General features: G+C 32.8%; 1 protein-coding gene across 1 annotated transcript in view; it reads right to left on the bottom strand.

Annotated features, from left to right (window-relative positions):
* Window positions 1-4692: 4692 nt before the first annotated feature.
* The window catches only part of SLF1 (SMC5-SMC6 complex localization factor 1), a 61078-nt gene continuing 40019 nt past the window's right edge, over window positions 4693-25751 (bottom strand). Inside the window, exons 13-20 of the mRNA XM_063087077.1 lie at window positions 25012-25168; window positions 19689-19836; window positions 12798-12943; window positions 11692-11846; window positions 10768-10901; window positions 8715-8807; window positions 8125-8307; window positions 4693-5539 (exon numbers count right to left, since the gene is read on the bottom strand). Of these exons, the coding sequence (XP_062943147.1) occupies window positions 5058-5539; window positions 8125-8307; window positions 8715-8807; window positions 10768-10901; window positions 11692-11846; window positions 12798-12943; window positions 19689-19836; window positions 25012-25168 (1498 nt within the window). The 3' untranslated portion in view covers window positions 4693-5057. The remainder of the gene's footprint in view (window positions 5540-8124; window positions 8308-8714; window positions 8808-10767; window positions 10902-11691; window positions 11847-12797; window positions 12944-19688; window positions 19837-25011; window positions 25169-25751) is intronic.

Raw genomic sequence — 25751 nt, 5'->3', positions numbered from 1 at the left:
TTACTTCAGTGTAACTTACTTTCTGGAAGTGCTAAACATTTTTTTAAAAACCTTCATTCTTTGGTAGAACTAAATCATATATTCCAAAGTAGTGAGCCATTCTGTATTAACATTTAATACCCATTACACATTAATGTTCTCTTGGTCTAACTTAGATAACTCTGGAAAGGAAGAGGATTAGATCTACCAACTCTGGGTTCAACATCCTAAAAAGATTTGGGGGCCACAATATAAAAACAAAAAAATTGGAGAAGATGTTTCTATTCTAATTGAAGACAGCTATTTATAGAATAAGGGCCATTGTGTGTGTGGGGGGGGGGAGTCTATATTTGTTAAGGGCAATATTATATGTTACATTACATTTATATACTTATCAGGAACATTGTTTTTATGATCACTAGCCATTTTGCTAACGTGATACTGTTGGATCTTAATTCAGCAAACAGTTAAAAAACCCAGAAGAGTTCACTATATCACTTCTTTAAAAAAGAGGAAGGGTGGATATATACATCTCTTCAACAACAAAAAGACAACATCCTAAAAAAACATTTGTATCTAGCTTTTTTAAAGAAAAAAACAAACCACAGTGCAAGTGTATTTAAAATCAAAACTATACAACCACACACACACACACACACACACACACACACACACACACACACACACAAAAAAAAAAACCTGTGGTAATGAATTCAAATATATGAAAGATTGCAAACAGCTTACAATGTACACAAGTACTCCCAAACAGCAGATTCTTCTGTGAAACAGCTAATCATTTGGATTTCTGTTTGGTAAACCTAACAAGCCTCTTTTTCAAATAATTTAATAGAACATTTTTTGCCCTCCAACAATTCATATAAATTCATGTGTCTCAGAAACAAAATATGGGTGTATGTTGCTTGCTGTTTTCATAAACTAGAAAGCATGAATTAAACATATTTTGGATGTTCTGTAAGAGTAGCATTTACTATAAGAGGGCAAATGTTTTAAATATCTAATGATCAATGATGTTAAAAAAATTCTTATGAGATGTTTGTTTCCTCTGAAAATGTCTTCTTTGAGTAGGATTCGCAGTACCTTGAAAGATGTATGCTTAGAACCAACTAAAACAATATTACAACCTTTTCCAATTAATTTATAGTATAATAACTCTAAATATTTATCAGAGCAAATAAACACCAAAGTACATCCTCCCGTCACCACTCATTTTAACCTACAAGGTGAATTTTTTGATAACATAATTTGATTTACTATGAATAACTATTTCATGCAGTTTTGACATCACAAGATGCAGCCTAATTCCAATAATGCCATCACTGACCTTTCTAACTCAATCCACATTTGTCATAAAAACAATTATCATTCTGAATTTTGCAAGCTCCACGTCAGCAAGAAGTGTGATTGGTGTGGAAGCTACGTGATAAATGCCTGAGGGAAAGAGTGCCTCATGTCACTCAAAGATGACCCCTTCCTACTGATTAAGGAGCAACAGTGACAGGCTCTCATCAAGTTCATCATTTAACTGGAAAGACGTATAAAGGCATAAGGACTGCACATTCCACCAATGATTTTTTTCATGTGAAGGTATTCATTTAATCTAACTTTATATAACAGCATAAACCAAAGTGGCAAACATTTTCTGGAGTTTATATAAAGTAACCTATCATTAATGCATTTGTGTTTGTCTAAGAATGGGTTCCAGTTCACTAATATTGCAAAAGCACATCCCCACATCCTATCCACTCTACAATAGAATATCTAAAATAATACTGATCAAAGGATTAAACTATCAGACTTGTAAATATTCACACAACTAAAACAGAACCAATTATTACTGCAAATTTTAGAAACACACAAAACTGAAACTTTTTCCAACACAGAAGGCAATAAAACTCCCAATATTTAAGCCTACTTTACCTTCCCAGATTGTAAGACTTTCCTCTTTTTTTGTATAGTCAGCCCTTGTCAAGCACACCACCTGTTACATAGTAGGTGTTCAAGAAACACTGAATTCAAAACAATAATTAATTTCATATCTGACTTATACAAGGATAAGTGTTTTCTGGTCGTCTTGGAGTTAGTGAAATGGTAGAAAATGTATATACTTGGACTGCTTTATTTCTACACAGTGAAATTAAGAATTAATCTATAAAACGCTAACTTCAAAGAGATCCTTTCTAAGGAACTGCCAGTAACATTGCATGGGGAAAAGCTGAATCTTAGCTCAGAAATCTCCTTCCAGGCTTTACTTACATTGTAATAAGGGTACTTACAGGCATTTTATTATCTTTTTACAATTCTATAGGACTATGATATCAATTCTGGAAGAGTATAATGAAGAATAGCATTACTTAGCCATGTCTTCAGCTGTAACTTTGAGAAGTCTCCAACTGAAAATCTAGGACTCAGAAAGAGTATGAATTGTAGTCATCCCTCAGGATCTGAGGACAATTAGTTCCAGGATCTCCCTAGGATAGCAAAATCTGCAGATGTTCAAATCTCTGATAAAAAAATGGCATAGTATTTGCATATAACCTGTGTACATCCTCCTGTAGTTTAAATCATCTTTAGGTAACTTGTAACACCTAACACAATGTAAATGCTACGTAAATAGTTGTTATATTGTATTGTTTCAGGAATAATGACAAGGAAAAAGGCCTGTACATGTTTAGTACAAACACAATTTTATTTCGCAAATGTTTTCAATCCACAGTTGGCTGAATCCATGGATGCAAAACCTACAAAATACAGAGGGCCGACTATATTTTATCTAGAATTTCTCTTCCTCTCCATCTAAGATACATTTAAGGCAATTATACTTTCTAAAATAAAATATAAGAAATAATATTGCAAATCAGGTTTTTCATTGCAGGTTTAAATTCACACTCATGTCATTAACAGTGCTCACTAGGCCACAGAACATAGTAACCTATATTTGCCATGTTGAACTTTTGAAGAAGTGTGAAACGGTAATGATGCCTTCTTAAAGGCAGAGACCTCAACAGAATTTGAATGTTTCATATTTATGTCATATGGCTTGTAGAAATTGGCAGATAGAACAGTCAGCTATGAAATATTAATGCTAATTGCAATCAAATAAATATTTCTTACAAACATCTAAATTAGAAAACTGCTTTTTCATAACAGTGCAAAACCTTAACTTATAACGTTGATTACTTAATTACTTTAGAATTACTACCAACTTAAGCAGTTACTAGCTTGCCTTTTACTTAAATAATTCATTATAACCAAAAGAGGTAAGAACTGGAAAGGAAGTAATGTTTATTAGGTGCCATATAATGTGATAAGCTAACTGAATTCTATCATGACAAGGATACCTGGTGTTATTTCCATCTGACATGTAAGAAAACCAAAGCTCAGAAAAGAATTTGCCTTGTAATTTAGTTATAAGAAACAAGAGAAGGATTAGATGTTCTTAAGTTTATATTACTTTACCAAACATTCCAGGTGTTTTTAAATCAAGGAGTAGCTAACTTCTTGGAATAAAAATGTTCTTATTTATCATCTGGGGAAGCACTTTACTCCCTATGAGTATTTTAACATCACTTACATAGTTCCTACCACGTCATGTTTCCTCTGATACTTTGGCAGATTAAGTAAATAATCTTTTTTTTTTTTTTTTTTCGTGACCGGCACTCAGCCAGTGAGTGCACCGGTCATTCCTATATAGGATCCAAACCCGCGGCGGGAGCGTCGCGGCGCTCCCAGCACAGCACTCTACCGAGCGCGCCACGGGCTCGGCCCAAGTAAATCATAAAAAGGTATTTGTATGTCAAATTTGAAGTCTAAGTATAAACAATTAGAATTTCTTACAATATGTATAAAAATTACTTATTTAAAAATATAGAAAAAGCCTTGATTTTTACTCAGAGCTGATATACTAATGTAGCCATTTTTAAAATTTAGATTATAAATCCAGTAATAAGACACTGAATATTTGTTGAAGGATCTATTTCCAAGATAAAACTACAGTGTGCTGCTTTAGCAGATTAATTACTGTGAGGTTATCAGTTTAGTTACATAGCTAAATGGAAGTTTTAATGTTCCTTTTCCAGCTGTATCACAATGTAACTTATTCCCACTAGCAAAACAAGTTCAATTTTAAAAGTGGTTATTATCCACACCCTTTCTTTTAGTTTTACTATAAATTGCAATTAGGAAAAAACTGCAAATTAAAATGTTAGTACTCTAACATGTTAGATTCATACTGCACATTAAGACTTTAGATAATCTCAAATCTATTACTTAGATGCCACTTATTTTAATATTTAATAAAACTTATTATGCAGCAGAATGTTTTTACTTACAGAATATTCGGTACATGGAGCAGTATTACACTTTGTACATGAACTGCTAAAACAAAACAGATCCAGGGACTGAACTGTGAGACTCTGCAAATTCACTGCATTTAAAAACCAAAAGATTATTACTGTAAATTTTAGTCATGTTTATTTCAGAAACACACAAAACTAAAATGCATATTTTAGTTCAACAGCCGATAGAGAAGAAACAGGGAGTTACATTTGTATGAATATCCTTACCAAGATTCTGAGACCTAGAACACCTACAATAGAGGACATTATATACTGATTTGAAAAAATATTTAAATTATTTTTTACAATATAAATAGATAAATAATATCCCTTTCAGAATAAAAAAAAATTAGAGATCAATGAAAGCAGTGTATACCGAACGAAACTACACACAGGAAAAGACAGAAGCCCATTTTACAGTTTTGCAGAAGTTCTTCACGTGCTTTTAAAATTTAGCAAGGCTGCAAAGTCTTTCAATAAATAAATCATACTAATATTTGTCAATAAACTATGAAGTCCATAATAATGACAAAGCAAGTTGAACAGGTTTAGAAAGTTGACTCATATGTTGTTTTTTTTTTTTGTCTTTTTCGTGACCGGCACTCAGCCAGTGAGTGCACCGGCCATTCCCATATAGGATCCGAACCCGCGGCGGGAGCGTGGCTGCGCTCCCAGCGTCGCACTCTCCCTGGGCTCCGCCCGGACTCATATGTTTTGTTATCATCATGAAAACTCTGAGACTGACTGACACATCATTTCCAATGTCACTAATAAAGCCTCAGTGTGTACTCCAGGACACACTTTCAAATTCTCAGGGAGTTCTTTAAGAATACTTGGGAGCTTCTGCAGTGTCTTTATATTTCTAGCATACAGATCCAATAACCAGTCAGTATGAGCACTGGTGGTTTCTTTGTGACTTTTACAAGTCACAAGCAGCTCACTTAGATGAGTTAACCCTTTGAAAGCTAAGATGAACTCTGAAGATAAATCAAAAATTGAACAAAAATTTAGCAACATCCTACTAAGTAAAAATGAACCAAATTCAAGTTGCTGGTGGTAAAAATGTTTCTCTGCTTCAGCATGAAAGTTCTCCACTGTATCTTCTATCTTTGTAATAGCAAATAGTTCCTCCTTGATTTGAGGTGATACTACATAATCCAAGGGCAATTCCCCCTTAGAGTCTCTCTGTTGTAAAAGCACTGGGCCTGTGAAAAAGAAAATACAAAATGTTAAGAGTAAAACATTTTTATTTTGGCAGCTTAACAGCTGTTTTCTCTCTTTTTCCCCAAAGCATCCAGGGCTCTTGATTGCAATCATATTTTGTACTAATTCATGTTGACAACTGACTTTACATATTTGGCTGCTCAATATAGGTGCATTAAAAAAAACCCTAAAATTCTAGTCAATTGCTCAATGAGGTTTGCTTAAAAGCACATGCATAGTTAAACAAATAATACATAACTATAAATTTTAAAAAGCTTTATAAAATTTTATCAACTGTCATCTTAAAATAAGAATTTCAGTGTTCCCAGAAGAAATACACAAAATATTTTCATCTTAAATCCTGTGTGAGTCTTAAGGGTATCTCATAATATCACTAAAAAGAAAAAGTAGTGCCCCCTTTCCATTGCTGATAAGCAATTATAGCAGTGCCAAGATTGCTAAATCTTGCACAGATACAGAACACATTTTTTATTTTACCCTTGCTTATGTTAAAAATTTTACTGCAGGTAACTGATTCATAAAAAAATAAATGTTAATTCTTCTGAGTCACACTGAGATCCCAGCCATCTATCCTAGCTAAACTCACCTAACCACTGACTTACAAAGTACTGAAGATAGAGTTTATCCCCTAGGTAGGTAAAGGATGATGTGGGAGGAACAAAATGACAATGACTCAATATTTGGTCACATAGCAAAGTATGAGTACTTTGTACATTTATCAGTCAAGTCTTATTATTATTTATGCACTTGGCCATAAAATGTTATAATGGATACCAAGGTTTTGGTACTAGTGGACATAATCAGAAGGTCCTACCATTATAACATAGATCATATTGTCAGAGAGACAATAGATTATAATCACTAAAACTTAATGGTGACTCCAATCAGAAACATATAGTGGCCTATATATAAAACGTGTTTAATATAAAAGATATTAACAATATATGATTAGTGTATAATTTATGGAAAAAAGAGAATTCTAAATCAAAATTAGCTTCCTTTCGTGCTATCTCCAAAAAACAATGCTCCAAGTTACTCCTGTTTTAAAAAAATAAGACAAAATTATAGACACAGGATACCAAAAGTAAAAAAAGGTTTTAGAGATATAAATAAATTCTTAAAATTATTGCTCTCAAGAGTAGTGACCCACAATAAGTAGATAATGCAGTTACTACAATGATAACATTAAACCATTTGACAGGTCCAAACCCAGAATACGACTAAAGCAAAAATATGTCTGTATGATTGCCAAAGGGCCTTGATAAATACAAGTACAAATAGATTTCTTCTGCTAGGACAAGGAATTCATCCATTTACTATTCTCCATTAAAGGCCCTTGAAAATTCACATTGGGTAGTATAATGCCATACTTTACTGAAGAGCTGAACTTAATACAATAATGGATCTTACATCACTTAGACCATTTGAAACAAGATCAAATATTGACTTGAATATCAGATACATTGTTAAGTAGAAAAGTAATACACTTAGAAGACAAAACATTATGGTTTAGTAAAATGTAATACTAAAAAAGAAGGTCGAAAAACAGAAAAATATATTGATTATGAGATGGTGTCAGTGAAACAAACACACTAAGGCCTTTAGGGGGCAGAAGAACACTAAATATAACCAAATGTCTTAGGCTACCATGCTTTATACACCCTTTCTTAGATGTATATATAGTAAAAGGGCATCTACAGAAAATCATCTTTTTGTTTTTATGCAGAATCAATTACAGGATAAAATCATGTTAAATTCCAAGTTAAAATTAGTACAAATAAAAGCAAATAAGAAATTTACACAAATCTTTGTATTATAAGCTGGTAAGTTTTTTTTTTTTTTTTTTTAACTATCAGTTTTAAACATTTTGATGTAAAAGTTATATTGTTTAGTTCAGATATAAAAAGAAAGGCACTGAAAAGGAGGGGGCTGGCTGAAAGCAAAGACAAAAAATCAGCAGATAAAGCAGATGAATATTAAGCTCAGTTTACTTCCTTCACAAAACCCCTGCACAACAGTTTTCTCCATTTGAAAATCCTCCTATTTTAACTTAATTGACTGCAAAATGTGAATCAAGAAAAATATTCTAGTACATCTTTTTTTATAGTCTGTAAAGAATTTGACTCATAAAAATAAGATTAATCGAGTTTGCAGTTATATACAGGAAATGAAAGAAGAGTGAAAAAAACCCAAATAATCACAACTGAACATTTATACCCACTTATTAATAAGCTTTCAGAAATGACTGGTTTCACAAAGACATTAAAAACTTGAGGTAAAAGGCTTAATATTTAAAACTAACACACCCAATTCAAATAGTCTTATACATGAACCTAAATAGGCTAAATAAAATATAAATAAATAAGTATATATTATGAAAAAGCTTTTATCCCTACTAATAAAAAGTGCTTACATTCTAGGAGACTTTTTATCCTTACTTTTTCATTAATATGAAATAAAGGCATCTTTCCTTACAGATTTTAAATATAAAATGCTATCTACCTCCGAGAGATTCATCAAAAAACTGGATAATTTATCAAAACCCATTTAGCATAAATGCACTCACCCCCATGCTGTAGTAGCAGCTTGCCAATTTCTACATGTCCGTTTGACAGTGCATCATGCAAAGGAGTCACCCCATCCACTTGAGTGAGCAGATCTACCTCTGGACAACGTTGCAAAATTTCCTGGACACACACTGTGTTGCCATAGTTACAGGCTTCATGCAAAGGCGTCCAGCCAGCATTGTCTGAATTAGAAATCAAGGCAAGTTTTAAAAACAGGAGAAGTAAGACTTCTGGTAGTAAAGTATTGATGTTCTACTTCTCTCATCAGTGTGACTTTCTGCATACTTCATATACAAAAAGAACGCTTTGATAAAAATGCCTAGAGCATAATCATATTTCTACTTTTAAGAAAAATAAAATAAAAATAAATAAAAAATATTAATGTTGGGATATAATCAAAACATGGACACCAAAAAATGTTTCGGTACCATTAGCTATAAATCAGGATATGATAAATTTCTTAGTTTTGCTATATTTTAAAGATATCTTAGGTAAATTTAGTTAAATAATTTTCCTCAATGTGACACAAAACTATTTAATATCACAAATATTAAGACATTAAATTAGACCACAAACATTTGGAACTTACCTTTCACATTGATGTCTATTCCTGGCAGAGAGAGAAGAAGAATCAATTTCTCCACTTGGTTATTTATGCAAGCTCTATGCAGGGCTGTTTCTCCTGCCATAAAAAATTAATAGATTATTCCAGAGAAGACAAGATATCAACTAAAGAAAATAATCAAAGGGCATGAACTAGGAGATCTGGCCCCATGCCAGAAAATTATTTATTGAGTTTTCCTTTTGACTGTTTAAACATCTCTTCCATTAAAAAAAAAAGGGAGGGGGGAACCCCACCAATCCATAGAGCTTCTGTTCTATCAGCAATTCAGCAATGAGGTTCTACAGCAAAAGATTTAACACAGGCATGGTTTCCCCCTAGTTCAAGGTTTAAGGCTTCAATCCTGCTATAAAACCCCCAAATGATCAGAGAACATCAAAAATACTGGGTTTTGCAGCAATAAAAGTTTAGAGTGCAATTGCCCTCTCTTAAATTTATTCATGAACCTACGTTAAATGTATGGTTCTTTTTTTACAGCATTTATAGCTTAATTCAAATGAATGTTTCTGGCTAAGCACGAGTGCCTCTACACACTCAAGTATAATTCAGAACTTCAAATCCATTAACAGATGGTTTGCTGCTTCTCAATAGGCTGTCTGGCTTGGCTACAACGGCTCAGAGAGGGAGAAATGGAGAAATCTTAATATAAACACACCATACACACACACACACACACACACACACACAGAGAGAGAGAGAGAGAGAGAGAGAGAGAGAGAGAGAGAGAGAGAAATCCTTAGTACAACTTAAAGCTGAACAACAGACACAAATACTATAGCAAGGTTTTTTTTCTAAGAGAAATGCAATTAGTTCCTGTTGGCTAAAATTATCTATATCAATCTCTGTTATAGCCAAGATTAATAAGATATAGGTGATCATTTGATGTAAGGAGAATTAAAAAAAAACTTATAAGTGATTGCTTAGGAAACAAAATGAAATACTGAATCAAATTTGTTCTTGGTATAAAATACTAAGTAGCACATTTTTAGTGTTCAGTTTTATGGATTATCTCTGTAACTTCTACCAAAACATTTCTTTTACATGCATAAATAAGCTTTTAAAGTTTTTTCCTACTCTTTCTCAATTCTCTTCCTCCCTCCCAGTTCCTTCTGCTGTTCAGCCTAAAGTCATTCATATTCATTTTACTTACTGAAACAATAAAACAAAAAGAACTCTGATTCATGAAGTTAATATCTGAGTTTTCATCTATTACATTTTTCATATTTTGAGCCAAGTGGGCAGTTACTTTGAGTTTGTAATATGCAATTATGAATTTAGGTTGAAAAATTATAAGAGCTCCACTGTCACTACTTCCATGGGTGTGATAATATTTGTATTAAAAACATGGTATAGCACATAAACAAGAGACTCAGCAATTTACTTTGGCCAGGTATAGACTCTTAGAAGATAACTTATATTTGTGAGTTAAGAGGTATCTAAGAGGTGTCTAAAAGAGGTGCCAGAGTGAATTATTACAACACTATTCTTGTTATTCCATCCTTTAGGTACTGAGGTTCCAGTATAGTTAGAACCAAAAGCCAAACACATTTCATAGTCTGGGCTCAATGCCTGGAAGAAAAGAGCCCATATGCTTAACACAGCTATGTAACATAGCCTACTCCTCATTCTTTGTTCACAAAATGTCTATGACTTAAAGAGATGAAGACTGAATTATACTTTCAAATCAGAAGACACTGATCTAAGCAGCACAGGTTGAGATGGAATAGAAAAGTAAGGCGGGCAAGTCTGGAATAAGCTCAATGAGTGCTACACACTGTGTTTAGTGCTGGAAAGGCAGGAGAAAAGAAAGAGGAATACTCACTATACTGGGTGTTAAACAGTCACTTTCTTTATATAAATGACTGGTCAAGAAAATAATATGTTATCCAGGAAGGTATTTTCTAGACCTAGTGCAATATTTGAGTTCAAGTATTTATCAGGGCAAGTGTGTGAAAATTCTAAGTACTGACTACAATTACAGAAAGTTCTTAGCATAAATTAATTTAGATACTTGCAATACCTTTTAGATTAGTCTTGCGAAAATTCATCTTTGTAACTAATGATGGGCAATTCTCCTTGGAACATGACAATTCTCCTTCTGACTTCTTTTTCAATTTTTTAAAAGATGAGGAACATTTAGCAAGGTTCAGCTCTCTGAAAGGAAAGTAAGAAATAATGAATGCTTGTTTTTCAGCAAGGCATGCCAGCATACATTAGACGGTGAGTATTTTTTTAAAATCTGGCCTCCTTTTAATTTAAACCCTTCTACTTGTTCAATCTTTACTGCTTTAGAATTTTTAAATTTATTTCAACTGTACAAAAACAAGTTTTAATGTATTAAGTTTTATTTTATTGACCTTACATCCCCAATTACTCACCGAAAAGTTTATGACTGTAGTCTGTCTGGTAAAGAGAAAGAGACCAAGTAAACCATATTTGGCAGAAAGAATAAAGCAGAAAGCTAAGTTCAGAATGCAGGCCTCTGTTCCTTATTCATATTTTCATATTCTGATCCTGTTCTTTTTCCTCTCAGAGAACATTTCAGGCTTTCTGAGTTTTATACAGCATAGTTTTAGAGGAGGTTTCTCACTTTGAAAAAGCTATTACAACAATTTAGAGTATCTCACATGACCAAGCATTCTAAAACCCTATCTATATTAGAAAAAAGTAGTAATTCAAATCATAGGGCAAAAATTGTGTAAAACAATAATTTGATGGACAGTTTTACTTCTTTTGGGAACCACTTAATCTTAATAGAAAGCATGTACCTTGAATTACAGAAAGAAAAAATATTGTTGATGATGTGTATTTATAGGTCTAAAATTGAGTTTTCTTCCAATCAATATAATTCAGGCAGTATCACAGATAACCATAAAGTTCAAGAAATGTGTAGAAAAAGAGCTGCACTGAAAAGCAGCATAGTTGGGATATCAGCATCACTTACGGTAACTCTGGCAGCACTTCCATTTGTTTCTGTTTAGCACCATTCAGCATTAACAAGGCTCTTTGAGATTCAAAACAAGGCCGCTGTCCTATTTTCTTTATCTTTCCAGCCCCACGCACACCAGTTTTCCCCAGAGCTGGCAAGTAGGAATATACCTGTTGCAAAATAATATTATATTCCCTTCTCAACTACAAAGAAAGCAGTAAAAAGAAATTACTTGATTCATTTCACCCTTAAATTTGGTTCTATTTTCTTGGTTCCATCGCTATAGTTATCACCGTATCTTGTTTGAACATGATAAAACATTAAGAAGGCTACTAGTTCTATGTCATTAAATTAATACCATGTGGACAAGAAGAAAAGTACTTTCTTGAAAATAATTATTTTTTCTAATTCCATTTTGATGCTCATTTGGGCAAGTTATTTTGACTAGTCTTATGCCCAAAACTTATAATTCATTTGCATATTTTTTATATGTATGATTTATGTACAACTGGTATTTGTCATTTCCATTTTGATAATGCCTTTCTTCACAAAAAACAAGGTTGGAATAAACAGAATAAGGAATAAAAATGTTCCTAAGGGCAAGGACTACTGCAAAACAGAAATTTGCCCAATCTGACCAATAAACAAACAAATTTCTCAATTATTGAAGAAACTGTTAGAGATATTAGATATTAATAATATCTAAAGATAGCCAAGCTAAAACTGGAAAACCTTGGATGGATCAAATGCACCTTCTATATGTGCATATGTAGGATAGCATTATTTGCAAATTTTGCTTTTTAAATATCACTAAATACAATATAGAATTTTTTTGGATCTAGTTCTTTCCAAAATAATCATCTTGGATACTATGGCAAGTGATTAGGTAACAAAAATTCTCATATTATTTTTCTATTAACTCTTAATTATTCCCCAAAGTAATTAAAATTTCTATTCACTAATTACTCTATTTTTGAGTAAAGAAAATACCAGCTCTTATATAGATTTGAAAGATTTATGAATGTGCTCTGTCTGGTTATTAAAAATAATTAAGAGTATTTTTAAATTGAATTTATGAAATCACTTGGAAATTAAGAGAACTAGAATAGAGTGGTTCTTACCATTTTCTGAAGAGAGAGTGGCTCAGAAGAAACACTAATGGAGCTCTGTAAACACAACTTTTTAAAGACTGCTTCTGCAACAAACATTTGTAGCCAGGAGGAGGAAAAGGAGCAAATGAAAATCTCTAATTCCTGTGATGAAAAGTCTGTGGAAAACAAGAGAAGTAAATATAGTTATTGCTACAGCCTATAAATTTTTTTCCTATGGGCTATTTCCTCAGTGAATTTTATTAAGTCAAATGAAGGTTCCTACACTTGTAAGATTCATCCACATTATTTGAAACCACAAAAATAGATAATATTTCTATTCCTTGACTTTCAGGAGAAAATTATTTATGGTATATTTCTCACATTTAAAAAACAATCATTAGTTTTTATTGTTTCAAATAAAAGTCCTGAAATTACATACATGCAGAATAGCTACATAATATATGAATATATAGATGGACATGGGATTTTATTATATGAGGGTCTTCAAAAAGTTCATGGAAAGATTCAAATTATCTTTTAATTCCATTTTTCTATGAACTTTTTGAAGTACTCTAATACTTTCCAATTAACATTAAAGATCTCTTCCCACAACAGGGTTGCCCTTTGGAAAACTGGCACTTGGTTTTTAAATGATCATACATGTATTTAATTTGCAATGCTTAGTCTTGAGCTGATAGGAAGAAAGAAATTAGACTGCTTCCCCTGACAACATCCATGAATATTCTCACTGCAGAAGAGGAGGAAAGGCACAAGGGCAAGAAGGAGAAAAACATAAAACAAGAGTATATAAAGTTTTCCTTAGAAGTTTGCACCCATTCTGCCAGAGAGCAAGGAATAATTTTAAATGATGAAACAACCAACAAAAACTACAAAGAGCCCCAATCCAAAAACTTCTATCTTCTATCCAAAAACTTCAAGATGGAAATGCATAAGTATACACATAGTTGAAGGTGATAAAGGACTGGAGTATTTCCCATGTAAGGTAATTAGTGCTATGAATTCTCTATTAATACCTTCTGTATAAGTAACAGAATGAATAATACAATGGAATAATAATTAAAGAATAAATAAGACCAGCCAGTAGGATACTAAAAGAGCTAAAATTAAACAAAACAAACAGTATTAAAAAGTTGTGATATTAAACAATAAGGCAGATTAACTACAAACACCAGAAAAATTAAGAATAAGAAAAAAGTCAATAAAATTAGCAAAATAAGCATAATAAACAGCAGGAAAACAGTTAAAATTTAAAGTACTGAGTTAAAATACATTTTAAAAATTGAACAGAATGATAAACTTAATTGCAACATAAAGTATAAAACTTGACCACTCTACTCAGGGGTGGAGTTCCTTTAGGCTGAGGAGACTGTAGACATCCAATAAAGGTCCTGCTCAAATGCCTGCGCAAAAAGCTGGGGCTCTGGAGTCCTTGCAGTCCTTGTCCCTTGAATCGGTGATTTTCAGTGGGGGTTTGGAGGAGAAATAAGGAGACATTTTGGTCCCAGGGAACATTTGGCAATTTCTGGTTGTCACAACAGGCCAAAGGGATGCTACTGGCATCTAGTGGGCAAAGGCCAGTTATGCTACTAAACATTCTACAATGCGTAGGACAGCCCCAATAACAAATAATTATCTAGCCCAAAACATAATCAGTACCCAGGCTGAGAAACCCCACCTTGACTAAAGAGACCTGAGGCTCTTGCCTTATAGCAGACTGCCATATGGGAGTCTTTAAACCTCTGGACAAATGGCTCCAGTCAGATGTTATCGAGATACACCTAGCCCTATACAGCTGTATGATTGCTGAATTCAGACAATCCCTTCTAAAATGGGCACAACAGAGATACAGTTTTTAAGAGTAAGAAATGAGAAAGGCATTATTTATAGCCCTTTCTCTTGCTACTACTAAGGCTTTGTTAGTATTACCTGAAAATGTGCAAGCAGTAAACTGAAGGACAATAATCAAAAGATCATTTCATTTGAATATTTAATCTCTAATGATATACACAAAAAAGCCTATGTACAATCCACAGAGTTTGCTGCACCCAATTAATCTCTTAACATAAAACTCCAGGCAGATGTAAAAGCAAAGCAGAAATAATTTGTCCTGTAGAGTTCAAAAGAGATGATCTCACACTGAAACTTCCAAATGGAGTTATTCATCTAAAAAGGAGCACATTTCGTAGGTTTATAGAAATAAGGAAATACAAATTATAACATATCCACGTATCACCAGGTAACAGAATTAAAGGGAATGATAAATAATAGATGAACAAGAGAACAAGAGAAACACAGCCCCTGTACTATAAGAGCCTTAAGGGCAGGGTCATTTTTGTAGTCCCTACAGCATGGAAGTCACTAACTTTCACAGAATAAACATTTAGTACTTAAAGAATGAATGAATGAATAATTGGCAGATACCAATAACCCATACTAGAGAGACAGGCAAGGACAATCTTTTTTAAAAAGTTAATCAGATCATGCCACTCCCTTGTTAAAATAGCTTCTAACTCCTCAACATGGCTTACAAGTTACTACACAAATTCCTCTACTCCTTCTTTGGCCTTATTCTGACCACTCTTCTCACTGAGCCTTACCATCAGCAAGGTACCATAAGGTCTCAAACAGACCCAGCTCTTGCCGATCTCAGGGTTTTTGGTAAATGTCTTTTGACTGAAATGTTCTTCCCCTGACTTTGCCAAACTTCTACTTATCTTTCAAGTTCTATGTTCCACGATCACTCAAAATAAAGTAAATTCACCAATCTCAACATCTTGTTTTTCTTGTTCCAAGCACTTACTTTTAAATGATGTATTTGTATTAACTTAATTAAAGTTAGCCTCTTCTACCAAAAGCCCCCAAAAAGCAAGGACCATGTTTTGTTTCCCTCCTCTACTGTATGTGAAGTGCTTAGCTCAATGCCTGGTAGAATGCCAATAAAAGTGTGTTGAATAAATGAAGGGTATAGGAACATTTTGACTGAGACAAGTAGTAAAATATAAAAGTATAAAAATTTATATTTATGGAAGAGGTCTGAAGCCTGGAAAAGTGATTAGAATAGAAATAAACAAGCAAAAGTGAATACAGGTTTGAGAAAACATTTATCAGGAAAAGAAAATGATAAAATTTAAGAAGGGCAAAGGTAGCTTTATTAAAGATATGAAAAATATTATATAGTAAATTTTGATGACACATTTTCCTTCTCATTGAAATAGTAGAAGAAGTAAGTTTAAGTCAGGGATTGGTAAACTATGGCTTACTGCCTGTTTTTAGGAAAAAGTTTTACTAGAATACAGACACGCTAATGTTTATGAATTCTCTATGGCTGCTTCTTTACTACAACTGCAGACCTGAGTAGCTAGGATAAAGACTGCAGGGCATAAAAACCAAAAAGTTTACTATCTGGTACACAACAGAAAAAAAGTTTGCTGATCCCTAGTTTAAAGCCAATAAATCAGGAATTTCAATCAGGCAGAAAAAGAAATTCCAGATAGTTTCTCCTTAAAATACCAAAAGGAAACTCTTTTTGTCCAAAGTGTTTAGAAACAAAAGAGAACAGCATCTACATAGAAGTAACAGACATGAGAGCTTATGGAAGGAAAAATTTTTTTACTTATTTTCTGAAATATCTATTGCCTTAATTCTTGACAAAACAATTTTAAACTACTAAGAATTACAATGAACTAAAATTAATTCTATAGATCGGAATTGGAGTAATGCCATACTATGAATTTGAATTTTATACTTTCGGACTAGGAAAAACCAAAACAAAAACACCCAGTTTACCATAAATGAGAAAGATGGACCAAAGTATTCAAATGGAAGTTATATGGCAGCCAAATTATAACATCTTTATTAATAACTTAGGAAAAGCAAGAGAGTAACTAAGTTGAAGAATAATATGAAGAAATGTTCAAAAAAAAAAAAAAAATGGAGGGAGTACCCATAGGGGGAAAATATGAAAAAACATAGGAGGCAAACAATGATTTTCAAGTTTCTTCATCAAAATATGGACAAAAAGGACATTTCTCACAAGGTTCACTTGTGAGAAAAGTGCGGCATTCTACAAACTCTCTAATAGGCAAACATTTTAATTTTGCATATTAATTATAGAAAAGCTGTTGCTCTCTTAAGGACAAACTATTCAACTGATTTCTGTCTCTTGACAAAGGTTAAACATCAAGCTGTACTAACAGCAAAAATTAGGAAGATATTAATTTATACCATTTTTAGAAACACATGTTAAATTCTTTTAAATTGTCTATCTATAGCCTAATTTGAAGCCTAAGAAACCAAGTGTGTGTTTGTGCATGAGTGTGTGTTTTGAGAAGGGTAAGAAAAGGCTTAAACATGCTTTTCAAACAGTGACATAATTTAAATCTCATGTAAAATTCTAAATATTAGTGATTATAGATTCTTGGGAGCAAAGGACAGCAAACCCTTGAACAACAAGGGCTTGAACTACATGGGTCCACTCACATATGGATTTTTTTCAATAAATATATTGGAAAATTTTTGGTTACGTATGTCATGAATACACCCTGTGGTGCTACTGCAACCCAGGGGAAAGCACAGGCATACTTAAGTAGTTAAGTTTTGGAGGAGTCAAAAGTTGTAAGTGGAGTTTTGACTGCACAGGGGGTCAGCACCTTTAACCCTTGTGTTGTTCAAGGGTCAACTGTAATCAGTCTGTTGGCAGGATTATAACTGCAACATTAAGGTTACGTTTTTAGCTCAAGTCAATCACAGGCTCAAACTTCTAGGGTTTAAACTTGTCATGTGAAAATAACACAGGAATAACACTGGATAACAGTGCCCTGCCTCAAGAAAGCATTAAGGTTGATGTATAATATGTAATAGAACCTTGTTAATACAAGGCTCATTATTTCATGCATTTGACTAAACTATAAGATAACCTATATTTCCTTAAAGGCAATGATTACGTAGTTGAAACAACGCATATAACTATATTGATAGCTTGTAAAGCCCCTGCTAATCCTGTCCTGGGTCCCTAAACTCACAAGAGGTTACATTATGGAATGAAAACAGCATATTCTGTTAACCAAATATTTAGTTCTCATTCTAGCAAATAATGCCAGAATTCTGTTTGTGAAAAGGATAAAAACCCACTACACTATCTAGTAGGAATGGTAGCAAAGAAATGATAAGAAAGGGTTCAGAAGGAAGACTGAATTTGAGCTAAGAAATGTTAAAAAGTCAAGCAACAAAGGACAGCTGAGTCCACAAAAGGAAAAGTAATCACCCCCTCGGCTTGATGAAAAAGAAAGAGAAGAAAAGGAGATAAAATGCTTTAGATAAAAATCTTCTAACTTCAGTAACATAAAAAAAAGACCTCTCTTTGCAGAGGACATCATCGAATAAATCCTGAACCCAGTTACAACCTGGATTCCTATTTTGGAATCTCTCTTTAAAGTGATTGAAAGCATATTCAAGAACTTTTTCTTTATATAAAACCAAGATACACTGAAACACATATGGAACAAAACAGAATACTTATCTGACAATCTAAAATACTGCCAATTAAGTATATAAAAATCATCTTTTATATTTGAGAGCCACAAAAATCTCACTTGGTTTAAAATATGTTCGTTTTAGGAATTTAGGGTTACACAACTAAAGGAAAAAAAGGAGGAAGGGAAAGAGAGAAGGAGGGAAGCATACAGCCTCTTCCTAAACTGGCTATGAACTTTGGGAATGTACATAAGGTCTTATAGAAGCCACCCTCAGTCTGGAGACGAAAAAGAGTTGGGTAGAACATAAGGTGAGCACTGTGAAAATGAATTCTGTCATCATATTGCTTAAGTAATACTCCTCCCCCCATTTTTTTTTTTTTTGGCTGGCCAATATAGAACTTGAACTCCAGACCTTGGTATTATCAGAACAATGCTCTAACCAACTGAGCTAACAAGCCAGCCTCCCATTTATTTTTGAGGAAACTTTAAAGTATATATGGGGATAGGAGAAAGAGTGAGAAAATTATGCATGTAAATTACTTCTGTTTGCTTCATCCATGATCATTTCTTGTGAGAGCACCAGACTCAATGGAAAAAAAAGAGTAGCAGCTTTTCATGTTACAATAAAAAATTACACAGCAACACATACATGGGATGTTTTAACCCAAATTAATACAAGTGGCTTTATAACAAAAGTATTCTGATTCAATGAATTTCATTTTTAAATACTGATAAGTGTTCATGCAGAAAAAGACCTGTGAACTGTTCATATGGCACAGATATGATCCAAGACTGATAATGCTTTCTACTCAACCTGAATGAGTAGAAGTGTAAAATGTACTGAAAATAGTTCTTAATGTATGAGATTCTAAAAATCATACATACCACTGAAAAGGAAATAAACTAATTTTAAATTTGGTTAAATTTTTACTTGCATAGGATAGTGTAATTATAATTTTTAGTTGTAGGATTAAGAAAAACATACTAATAATATTATATATAAACATAATTTATTTCCAGACAGCATTGTCTATGCTATCATCTAATATTTAATTTTTATAAAATAATCAAAATAGTATTTTTGAATAATAAATAATGTATGTGGGGGAAGTCTCCTATAATGTTTAGAGGAAAATAGGAATACAAAATTATGCATATGATATAAGCTCAACTACATAAAAATGATTAGAAACACCAGAAAGACATTAAAAAGTTCACAGTGGTTATATGTGTAGGAGCACTGTAGGTAATTTTTATCTTCTTCTTTACACTATCTGTGTTGTATATCTATGTGTGTATTGTACCCATTACTAATTTACAAAAAGCTTCATATGAATATATGTTAAAGATTACAGACTGCTTAAAAGAAATTCAAAATGAATTTCCAGAGTGGGTGTAAAGAAAAACATAACATAGACACACTTACCATCACATGAAAGGGAAATATAACTTCCTAAGTCATCAGACATGTGTCGCAACACATTTCTACCCATCTTAAGACCAAGGAAGATCCAATAATCTATTGCTGCTCCAAGAATTCCAGTCAATAAGTAGGCTAGTTCATGTTTGAAGACCTAATAGTAAGATGGGAAAAATATTACTAAATATAGTAAAATACAGGATTTCTATTAGTGTTTATTTTGAATAACAAAACTTAGCTATTTAAAATACATGGCATACTAATGCTAAAAGGTATTCTTAATAACCCCAGCGAATTAATTCCCTCTCCTCTATCCTATTCCATCCATTCTTTCTCTCTCTAAACTCACACACAAAACACACACACACATGACAAAACATGTGATAGAACAAATTTACCAGGGACTTATATATGAATAGCTTAGAACAACTTTTAAAATAATTTTATCCCGTGACATCAAGTACTTTGGTCAGGCAATAATTTCATTAAAACAATGAGGAAATATCTGGCTTCTATGAATTTCTGTTAACAGGAATACAGGACAATAAAAATAGATTTACTCATTGTTTATATACAGAGAAATATTTTTAAAATACCTTTGATTTAAATATAAACAGTTTTTCAAAATCACATTAAAACTAAGTGAAATTCTTATATTCTTGGTATTTGTTGTCTAGGCATGTTGGATATGTGGAAAAAAAATCACTAAATTAACAGTTGGGTAGAAGTCATGTGAAAAGGTTTAAAAAAATGTTATAGTATCCAAATAGATTACAACTGCTATGTTCTGCCATTATACTATGCCTAATATGGGATTAGTAACAAAGAAATCCTAGCCCATTGAACCCCTGGTGATTATTGGATTTGTTTCTCTGCCCTCAGCAAGTAAGTTTCTTAGGTATAAACAGTATTTCTTTAGGACATCATTCCTTATCTTAAGAAGCTATTAGAAAAATGATTTCAAAACTGAAGTTCTATTTCTGGTTTGTTTTGTGCAAACACAGGCAAATGATCAAATAGCACATACATCAGGCTTGCTGAAACAGTGTTTACTGAAGGAAAACCCACAAAGTCAGGATCAGTAGCAGATGTGCAGGTCCCCTGCTACCCTATCACAGTCTGGGACAGCACACTGCATTCTGACAGGACTAGATGTTACACTCTAGGAGACAAGATTGTAATCCCCTGAAGCATGGGGCTGAGGGGATTTTAAGTTGCATGATTAGGGAAGCACTGCTCTTCTTCTGATATGATCAGGTAGACAGCCTAATCCTGTCAAGTCAGGATTCACAAGTGGGCGTCAACACCACTCTCTCTCCCACCTTGATTAGACGGCTGGCTTTAAGTCTTGCAGTTGTATGGCATGGGAAGCTATCAGCAGGACTGACTACGTTGGCAGCACCAACATCTCCCCTGGTATGTATAATCTGGGGGCTAGAGTCCAGAACCAGACTCCAGAGAATGTTGCAGGAAACCAACCCCATTCTTTGTAAAGCCAACATGTAGATGATCACTCTGACCAAGTTAAGTTAATCCTTACTTCTCACTGTTCAAGTTATTAAAAGAACATAAAATAGGATTGTGAAAATATATATTTACATACAAGGATACTTCAAAAAGTTCATGGAAAAAATCTTTCCATGAACTTTTTAAAGACCCCTTGTATTTAAACTAGGAAATTGATCATGTCCATATGCATGCCACAGAATGTTCCCTTCCAACATAACGTATATCTGAATATCAGCAGTGACACTACTCAGGACAGAAGCAATAGACTGTTAAATTTTGATTTCTGAGAATAGTCCCATCCCAAAGGTATAGTAAATTAGAATCACTTAAGACCTCTAGACTCCTAAGACTCACTCTAGACCCCTAAGACTCTAGGTAGGAAGTAAGGATGCTAGCCCACAGAGTAAAGACACAATCCAGCACTCCATCAATTAAAAATAACATAAAATTAACCAGTTGGAACTTCCCCTCTTTCCTTATACAAATGTACGTATACATATACGTAAAATCACAATTGAATATTAATATTGCTTAATATTAAATTTACCTTGATATTAATGTTAAAGAGGAGTAGGAGGTCTTGCAGAGATTTCAAGGAATGACTGTAGCTTCTTTACCATTATAAGATCCTGCCACAGTTATTCTTATGTGTCATTAGCTAAACATACATATCCATAATAGTACATTTTTATATAAAAAGATACTTTCAAATTCAGTTCTTGGATCATTATGTACTATATTCTTATCTATGACACTCACTATATCCACAGGGGTAAGACACTGTGCTATGGATTATACTCACTGCCACTCTAACAGTGTATGAACATGGCACTATTTCCAATATAGTGGATATATATACTTCAGAAGTGGATTAGTAAGAAAATGGCAAATTAAAATTAAAGGAAAAATGCTTGAAATATGGAAATATTTGTTAAAGCTAAAAGAACAAAACACAAATATCCCAAAAATTAACAAAGAAATAAAAGATAGACATGATTTTCATTTATGACATATATTTACCTTAGTATTCTTTTTTAATATGTTAAACTCTATTACTAGACATTCTGTCAGTACAGTTCTCTACTTTTTGCCAGTATAGGTAATCTTGCTTATAAACTTGGCTATCTTCCAAAAATTGATTAATCTGTAAGGTAAAACAAACTAGCATCTTAGGTCTTCTAATTCCTAGGTTGGGGATTTCTACAAAATTCCACTGAAATACATGACAAAATAAGCAACATAATACACATATTGTGCCTCTTCCTGTTTTGAAAAATGGCATCTGAAACAAGAGAAAATGTGTTGTAATGGAGACTTGACCCCTAGTCAAGGCTTTGCTGTGACACCTTCAGTAAATTACTTAAACTCTTCAGCCTCAATTTTCTTATCCCTAAACACAAACTAGCTTCCATTTCTACCTATAATTTTAAGGTTATCCTTAAACAGCATTTAAAAATATCTGAGAAAAGTGGGACTAACCACCAAGCTTAGTAAAATTTGCACCTCCTCCATAAGCTTGACACAGCCCACCTCTGCTCTTTGCCAAGGAAAGCCCAAAGCTTTCTCAGATTAATAACAATGAAACTCACTGCCATTGTGTCACGTCGCAATACTTGCTGATTGACATTATGACAAAACAATATTAGCATAAACTGAGGACTTCTGTTTAGCTAATGACTTAAATTGAATGCTTCAACTCAGCAAATCAAGAAACAAACGCTTTACAGTACAGAAAATGATGTCTGTGAACATGCATGGAATTCTTGAAACTGGAAACTGCCAAAAAGATTTAATTAAGTAAATGAATGAATTCTAACAGAAAGGTAATACAACAAAAAAAGTAGTTTATATGAATTTGAGCAATTCAAATGTTAAATATTAATTTGCAAAATTTAAAACCAGTTCTCATATTACAACTGATGCTACAATTTACTGCAGATTGCTTCATAAATATGTTGCTTTTATTTATAAATCTAAAATTTTCAAGTTACATATGTATAAATCTGTTACTATTTACATCAGTGTTTCTTGAGTAATTTCTTATACGTGGTAGTCCTTTGATGATTTAGTAAACTTGTAAAAACTTCAGTTTTATTATTGTTTTCAGTAATAAATGAGCGATTTCATTTATGTAATCAAATGCATGAAAAAAAGAAATGTTCTATTATGAAGAAATATTTTATATCCTTAACGATTCTACTATATAAAAAGTAAATAAAAAGACATGGTAATTTATAAGGATGCTTTCAGCTTTAGCTTAGAAGTACTACACTCAACTGGCCACGAGGAGTAGGTTGTTCTATTTTGGTTGAATATTTTTAGCTCCTATGCATTTGCCCAATCATACTTTTTCTTTTTAAATATGAAAACTTTAATTCAAGTGAGCATATATGTAAGATAAAATTTGCATATTACAAATTGATCACAACTATTTATAAGCAAGGAAAATGGAATAAGGCCCTACTGGCATGAAAAAAAGTTTTTGTCCTAAGAAGGAAAGGAGGAATATATACAATGGGTAAAAGATATCTGGTGCATGACAATCATACTTCTTTTAAAATCAGATACATGTAGTAGAAAGTGCCTACTCACCTGGCTATTGTCACATAACAGGATTTCTTGATCACAAAGAAGCCTAGCTATAGGAGCAATCTTCCCTTTTTAATGCTGATTTAAAAAGAAAAAATTAGCAGCCTCAAAAGAATTTTCTTTTTGAAGCATGCCTCAGCCACCCCCTAAACAGAATTTTTAAAAACCAGCAAGGACTTCTGTTTCTAGTAATGGAGGACTACGTAATTCAGATGACCCATCTTTTAGAAGAAAACTAAAAATGCTGGATGAAATATGCAAACATGTGAAAAAAAGGCAATACGATAAGAGGAACTGGTAGGCTAATATCTAGAAGGTAAACCAAAAGAGGCTCTCAAAGCTAGCTGACTTTGCCCTGAGGATTTTTGCTGATTCCATGGAAGGTGCTGATATACAGAATGACTGTTTTTGTAACCTAGAGAAAAAGAGGTTTAAAAGAAAAGCTATACAAGATTGGACTAGGGGCATAAAGAATAAGTATGATTTACAACCATGTATATGCTAGCAATAATATTGATTTGACCAACATATCTCAATGGTGAACCCCCAAAATATGTATAATCAATTTTGATTCAATAAAAATTGAAAAGAAAAAAAAAAGAAAAAAGGAAAAGCTATAGCCCAAGACCTAATCCTCAACTGACTGAAACCCTGAAGGGCTTTACCCACAGAGTAAGAGTAAATCAGAAGCAAAATTACATGTATTTGTAGCCCTTTACTTCATTTGGACTATCTAGGGTCCCTCAAACACAGACATTGGATTAGGATAGTCCTTAACGGGTGGTACACCAAGGCACTTTGCAAAAATAAACAGAAATTCTCTCTGGAGGAAGATATTCTGGTCTTTGCCACAAATTGTTTCTACAAATAATTTTTCAAACGCAATTTACAGCACAAAGCAAATGATAATCAGCTTACAAGAGAAAATAAAAGATGTCAGAGAAATAAAAGATAATAAAATCTCTGAATGTTAAATTTCTAATGACAGGCAAAATCTACTTATAAAGAAATATTTCAGGAAATAACTCAACACCAGAAAAGTAGCTTTAAAACAACCAGAACTTTTTATTAGCAGTACCCCAAAATGAGATAAACTAAATAGAAAACAATCATATATTTGGGTATATTTTAATTGTTTTCAAGTCATTCAAAGAATAAAGAGGAAAAGGTACATAATTCAAAGTACTTTTTTCCATAGACCATTATTCATTTCTAAATTAATTCTACTTACATCATTAGACTTGCATTTTTCCTTGTGAGAATATATAGTCCATTCCAAAAGCTTATTTACTGGTTTAGTCAAAAGCCCAGAGGTCTCATTTCCTGACCAGAAGATTTCAAGAAGAACTGTCTTTCCTGTTATTTTCAGGCTCTCAGAATCATACAACCTAATGAAAATATGAACAGAAAGTAAACCTTTATGCCAATTTGATTATGACACAGTTATTAGACATACCCTTTGTCAAAAAACAAAACAAAAATGCTAGGTATTTTTGAAAATAGAAAGGTCATAGTATATAAATATTTTAACATATAACAATAATAAAGAAAAATATATAAAAAATGGCCAAGGTTCAAAAAAATCGCCAACAATGTATACACAGTAATCTATTTACAAGTTTTAAAGCATGAGCAAAACTTATTATGGATATTATAGATTTAATGTTTAAACTAGTGTAGCTTTATATTTAAGTATTCAATTACTGAAGAATTAAAAAAATATATAAATCTTGAAAAATGAAAACACTGTTACCCTATCCAAATGAACAGTGAAAAATAAAAATGTGAACTGAGGAAACAGAAAAAGAGCCTATAAACATTCACTGCCACTGAAGAAGTGCGTCTGGAAATATGTTTTAAAAATAAACCTAAAAATAGAACATAAGGTGACTTTTTAGTAATGTATATGTGAATGATTATAAAAATGGTGCATAAAACAACAGAAATGTAGAAAAATGTGTCTTTTGTGAT

Source organism: Cynocephalus volans, chromosome 2, assembly GCF_027409185.1.
Source record: "Cynocephalus volans isolate mCynVol1 chromosome 2, mCynVol1.pri, whole genome shotgun sequence".
NCBI classification, from domain to species: Eukaryota; Metazoa; Chordata; class Mammalia; order Dermoptera; family Cynocephalidae; genus Cynocephalus; species Cynocephalus volans.
Note: the sequence above shows the minus strand (reverse complement) of the source record. Positions and strands in the feature narration are given on the sequence as shown.